At 50.4% G+C, this 6,396-nt stretch overlaps 1 protein-coding gene across 1 annotated transcript in view; it reads right to left on the reverse strand.

The window, feature by feature from the left end:
* The window catches only part of LOC107114773 (chromosome unknown open reading frame, human C20orf194), a 146,045-nt gene that overhangs the window by 116,871 nt on the left and 22,778 nt on the right, over positions 1–6,396 (reverse strand). The window contains exons 2-3 of the mRNA XM_015416363.1: positions 1,451–1,570; positions 405–529 (exon numbers count right to left, since the gene is read on the reverse strand). Coding sequence (XP_015271849.1) covers positions 405–529; positions 1,451–1,570 — 245 coding nt within the window. The remainder of the gene's footprint in view (positions 1–404; positions 530–1,450; positions 1,571–6,396) is intronic.

The following is a 6,396-nucleotide window of genomic DNA, read 5'->3' on the forward strand; positions in this document are numbered from 1 at the left end:
TTCCGAGGTTCTTATCAGGGAAAGGCCTCGGCCTCCCTGCCCTGTTGTTGGCCCTCCAGAGGAACTGGCTGGCCCCTGTGTGAGACAGGATGCTGGACTAGATGGACCCTCACTGGTCTGACCCAGCAGGGCTCTTCCAAGGTTCTTATCAGGGGAAGGCCTCGGCCTCTCTGCCCTGTCCTTGGCCCTCCAGAGGAACTAGTTGGCCACTGTGTGAGACGGGAGTCTGGACTAGATGAACCACCAGTCAAATCCAGCAGGGCTTCTCTGATGTTCTTACATTCTTATGATAACAGCACCAGACACATCCATTCCCAATGGCCAGATCCTTCACAGGAAACCAGAACTGTTCCAGCCCCGAATCATTTTCTGAGATGCATCCCATCAGCTGCGCCTTCACTCACCTCGTTTTCAGTCAGGCAATGGAAATGCAAGTTTCTCCAAACGGCCACGTAGGGCAACAGGTAGCTGTAGTTGACGGGGTTGCAGTACAGGTGGACGCTGTCTGGCTTTATTAAGAGGATCACATCTACAAAAAAACCCAGCAAGAGATCAGAATTGCAGAGAAGGGCAGCCAATCCAAAGTGACAGTGACTTCGCTTTGATTTTACATGTCTCTTTTGTTCTAAAATATTAACATGCTGGTCTTCACAATACAAATCTGTGTGTGTGTGTGAAAGAGAGAGAGAGAGAGAGAGAGACAGACAGACAGACACAGAGACAGACAGACAGACAGGGACATTTTGCCCCTGGAGCTTTTGAAAAGCTGCTTTCCCCAAAGAGGGGCAGGGCAAAACCCCATGCAAAAGGTGTATATCATCACATGACAAAGTCACATGCTCAGATCTGCTTCTGGTGTGTAGCAACCGCTCCTTGTTCCTGACTCCTGCAACCTTGATTCCCCAGCTATCCGACCTTTGGCCCTGTTGTTTAACCTGATTCTGGACTGCGCTTCCTGTTTCCAGTGTGTAGGCAACCGTGGGAACCAGCTGAGCCAGCACACCCCACAACAGACGACCCTGGGAGGTAGGTGGGGCTGAGAGAGCTCTTTCGAGAACTGCCTGCGACAGAACAGCTCTGAAAGAACTTATAACTGACCCAAGGTCACGCCAGCAGCTGCATGTGGAGGAGTGGGGAATCAAACCCAGTTCTTCCAGATTAGAGTCCACTCTCCTAACCACGACACCAGACTGGCAAACCACCTCTGAATGGCTCTCATCTTGAAAACCACATGGGGTTGTACTAATTCAGCTATGATTTGGCAGCAAATAATAATAATAATGCTTGTGGAATCCAAGTGAAAAAGATTGCCACTGGGTTCCACATGGACGTTACAGAGAATCACCCTGCGCGGGACACTACATAGCCTGCTTCGGGTACACAGTGAGAAATTCAAAGAAAGTACTGAAACAGAACATTGATTCAGAACTGCGCACAGTAACAAACTCACCGTCCAAGACTTCTTCAGGAAACCCCGACTTTTCAAACTCATTGTTGTTCTGGTTATAGAAGCCAAAGAGAAGATAGTTCGCCAGTTCCCGGCAGCCTTCATTGTAGCGGCTATCGATTCCTGCAGAAGATACACACAGTGAAATTTGGAAGAGAGAGAATAAAACCGCTGAAACGGCTAGTCAAAACATCAGGATGGCCGGTAGAAAAGAGCAGGAATCCAGTAACACCCTAAAGCAGGGGTGTCGAACTCATTTGTTATGAGGGACGGATCTGACATAAATGAGACCTTGTCAGGCCGGGCTGTGCGTGTCATAAAATGCAATGCCAGGTAGCAGAGATATAAAGGACACAAACACAAAGGGGTTTTCTTTTATTTCAAATAAAAACATGCTTGAAACATTAGCACTCTTGCAATATTTTGCTTATTTAACAGTGTCTGATAACTGACACCTCTTGCTCTGAATTATCGCACCAAAATGTCTGTGCTGTTGCAATCTTGAGTACGCTGTTCAGGTGTGTATCTGTAAGCTGCAAACCTACGATGATGCAGCAGCAGCAGCAGCAGAACTGGAAAAAGAAGCAAAAGACAGCCAGTTCCACTGCGGGCCTGAAAGAAGCCCTCCGGGGGCCTAGTCTGGCCCCTGGGCCGCATGTTTGACACCCCTGCACTAAAGACTAACAAAACATGTGGCAGGGGAGGGGGATTTCGTGAATCACTGAAGAAGTGCACACCGATCAATCAGCTAGAACAGCCGAAAACGCTCCCCCCACTTTCCCATGACACCAAAGTTCTGGAACTTTCTCCCCAGGGAGACTCATCTGCCCCCTTCTCTTGCCGTCTTCCACCAGCGGGTGAAGACTGTTTCGTTTCGTTTGGCATTCCCTCGACGGTCGCTCCTTCCTAACCAACGTTTTAATTGCAGTTTTTACAGTTTATATGCACTTTAATTGTTTTAATGATGTGTGTTCAAAGGGTGTGTGTGTTGACTCTAACGGTTTTAAAATGTGATTCCCCCCCGGGGAGGGGTATGTTTTAAATTATTAACTGTGTTGGTGGCCCTGGGAAAGGCACAAAGGCAGTGTTGAATACGAGACTCAACGCAGCTTGTGAACAGTGAATCAGCTTTTAATAACAAAGTCAGAAGAAATCAAGAATGAGACAAAAAAATGGAGCAACGGGCTTTGGTAGCCACGTCCACATGTCATGTAACAACCAATCACTATTTACAGATAAGGTCCAATCAGAGTGCTTCCCTTCCATAACATTGTGCTGCTCTGATTGGTGGACTTACAATCCTGTCCAGAACTCAAGCTCATCACAGAACTTAATACATAACAGGCAGGATAGGTAAAGGGTAAAGGTTTCCCATGCTCGAAAGCCAGTCGAATCTGACTCTAGGGATGCGGCGCTTGTCTCCGTTTCCAAGCTGAAGAGCCAGCGCTGTCCAGAGACGTTTCTGTGGTCATGTGGCCGGCATGACTAGACGCCGAGGCGCATGGAACGCTGTTACCTTCCCACTGAAGGGGTACCTATTTATCGACTTGCAACGTCTTGCTTTCCAACTGCTAGGTTGGCGGGAGCTGGGGCCAGAGATGGGAGCTCACTCCCTCACGCGGCACTCGGGTCCAGTGTTCCCTCTAAGCTGAGTTAGTGTGAGCTAGCTCACAGTTTTTTTAGCCTCCGGCTCACACGTTTTTGTCTTTGCTCAGGAAGGAGGGCTCCAGAGCAAACTGACATATGTAGTAGCCAAATCGCTCGCTCACAACTTTAACACCGGCAGCTCACTAAGTGGAATTTTTGCTCACAAGACTCCACAGCTTAGAGGGAGCATTGCTCGGGTCTCGGACAGACCTTCCGGTCTGCAGTTCGGCGTCTTAACCACTTGAGCCACCGCAGCCCAGGATACAAAAGGCAGGATACAAACCTCGTAAACAATGTTCCCTCTAAGCTGTGGAGTCTGGTGAGCAAAAATTCTACTTGGTGAGCTACCGGCATTAAAGTTGCGGGCAAGCGATTTGGCTGCTGCATCAATTAGTTTGCTCTGGAGCCCTCCTTCCTGAGCTTAGACCAAACTGTGTGAGCCGGAGGCTAAAAAACTGTGAGCTAGTTCACACTAACTCAGCTTAGAGGGAACACTGTTTACATGAATAAATAACAAAGGTCTCTGTCACTGAGATTTTTAGAAGCTAAGAATTAAATTGCCACCGCACCTTTCCCATGAAGCTCCTTGTGTCATCTGTCGATCACTGGCTGTTAAGAGGATGCCACATCTATGGTTGAGCTGACTAGGGTTGCCAAACTCCAGGTGGGGGCTGGAGATCTCCCACTATTACAACTGATCTCCCGGTGATAAAGATCAGTTCCACCTAGAGAAAATGGACGCTCTGGAAGGTTGACTCTATGGGGTTAGGCCCCACTGAAGTATCTCCCCTCCCCAAGCCCCAGCCTCCTCAGCCTCGACCCCCGAAATCTCCAGGTCTTCCCCATTCCAGAACTGGCAACCCTAGCAACAGACCCAAACATCAACCTTGGAGACGCTGCTGCACATGTGCCTCATTCACTGAGGAAAGGAAAAGAAGAAAAAGAGGAGGAGGAGGAGGAGGAGGATATTGGATTTATACCCTGCCCTTCACTCTGAGTCTCAGAGTGGCTTACAGTCTCCTTTCCCTTCCCCTCCCCACAACAGACGCCCTGTGAGGTAGGCGGGGCTGAGAGAGATCTCTGAGAACTGCTCTTGAAGAAGAGATTGGACTCATACCCCACCCTTCACTACCCAAAGTAGTCTCAGAGTGGCTGACAAACTCCTTTCCCTTCCCCTCCCCACAACAGACACCCTGGGAGGTAGCTGTGGCTGAGAGAGCTCTTTTCGAGCACTGCTCTTGAGAGAACAGCTCTGAGAAAACTTATGACTGACCCAAGGTCAAACCAGCAGCTGGATCTGGAGGAGTGGGGAATCAAACCTGGTTCTCCCAGATTAGCGTCCGCGCACTTAACCACTACACCAAACTGGCTCTTGAGAGAACAGCTCTGAGAAAACTTGTGACTGACCCAAGATCCCACCAGCAGCTGCATGCGGAGGAGCGGGGAATCAAACCCGGTTCTCCCAGATTAGAGTCGGCGCTCCTGACCACCACACCAAATGGGCTCCCAGAGCTTTTTATGTGATGATTCCACAGAACACCCTGCCGATACGGCACCTTCCCTTTCTCTTTAGGTAGCAAGCAAGCATGTGATCAAGATCCGGGCATGGCCACCCTGAGCGAGATGAGCTAGGAGCTGGTCAGAGGGCCGGCAGAAGATGCTTCTCAGCACTGAGCCAGATGACCAAGATTCACAAGTCACTAAGTCTAAATCTGGCCAATCTAGAGGCTCCATACAGCCTGGCGATCCTAGGGGCTGGTGAGTCATGGAATCACAGAGTTGGAAGGGTCCCTAGAGGCCATCTAGTCCAACCCCCCTGCTCAATGCAGGATCAGCCTAAAGCATCTCTGGCAAATATTCGTCCAGCCTCTTCTTGAAAGCTGTCAGTGAAGGGGAGCTCACCACCTCCCCGGGCAGCTGATTCCACTGTTGCACAATGACTGTCAAAAAGTTTGTCCTTATATCCAGCCGGTACCTTCTCGCACTTAATTTAAACCCATTCTTACAAGTCCTCTCCTCTGCTGCCAACAGAAACAGCTCCCTGCCCTCCTCCTCTAAGGGACAGCCCTTCAAATCCTTCAAGAGAGCAACCATGTCCCCCCTCGACCTCCTCTTCTCCAGACTAAACATCCCCAAGTCCCTCAGCCTTTCCTCACAGGGCTTGGTCTCCAGGCCCCCGATCATCCTTGTCGCTCTCCTCTGCACCCGCCCCATTCTGTCCACCTCCTTTTTGAAGTCAGGGCTCCAGAACTGCACACACAATACTCCAGCTGCGGCCAGACCCATGCAGTGTACAGTGGGACTGTGACATCTTGCGATATGGATGTTATTGCAAGAGGGTGCATACCCAATTTCCCCCCCTCCCGTGCCCAAGAGCAGCTTTGAGGCTGGCACACACACCAACTTGGGTAGTTCGCCTAGCCTGGGTAGTCCCAAGCCTGCGGGTTCAAACCCGAGGGACCCTGGCGATGCCTTCCTTACAATGCTCTCATCCCACTGACCTAGGGCCAGCGTTCCCTCTAAACTGAGTTAGTGTGAGCTAGCTCACAGTTTTTTAGCCTCTAGCTCACACATTTATGTCTCAGCTCAGGAAGGAGGGCTCCAGAGCAAACTACTTGATGCACAGCTAAATCGCTTGCTCCCAACTTCAATGCCAGTAGCTCACAAAGTAGAATTTTTGCGCACAAGACTCCACAGATTAGAGGGAGCGTTGCCTAGGGCTAGGTCGGTTTACTCATTCCTGTGATCAAATGCTTGGGTACACGGCCCATGAGCGGGCCCCATTGTTCTGCTATCTATAGAACCCTCGCAGTTAAACATTTGCTGTCCATCACAGACCTAATTCCCTGGATTTGGGGGTCGGAAAGAAGAAGGAGGAGGAGGAGGAGGAGGAGGAGGAGGAGGAGGAGATTGGATTTATCCCCCGCCCTTCACTACCCAAGGGAGTCTTGGAGCAGCTTATAAACTCCTTTCCCTTCCCCTCCCCACGACAGACACCCTGTGAGGTCGGTGGGGCTGAGAGAGCTCTGACAGAAACTGCTCTTTTTCAAGGACAGCTCATCAGAACATCAGAACATCAGAGACGCCAATGTTGGATCAGGCCAAAGGCCCATCCAGTCCAACACTCTGTGTCACACAGTGGCCAGAAATACCAGTGCCATCAGGAGGTCCAGCAGTGGGGCCAGGACATTAGAAGCCCTCCCACTGTTGACCCCCCCCCAAGCACCAAGAAGACAGAGCATCACTTGCCCCTGAGCCCCTAGCTATACCTTGTGGCTAATAGCCACTGATGGACCTCTGCT

Source organism: Gekko japonicus, unplaced genomic scaffold (assembly GCF_001447785.1).
Source record: "Gekko japonicus isolate JY-2015 unplaced genomic scaffold, Gekko_japonicus_V1.1 scaffold1256, whole genome shotgun sequence".
Taxonomy (NCBI): Eukaryota; Metazoa; Chordata; class Lepidosauria; order Squamata; family Gekkonidae; genus Gekko; species Gekko japonicus.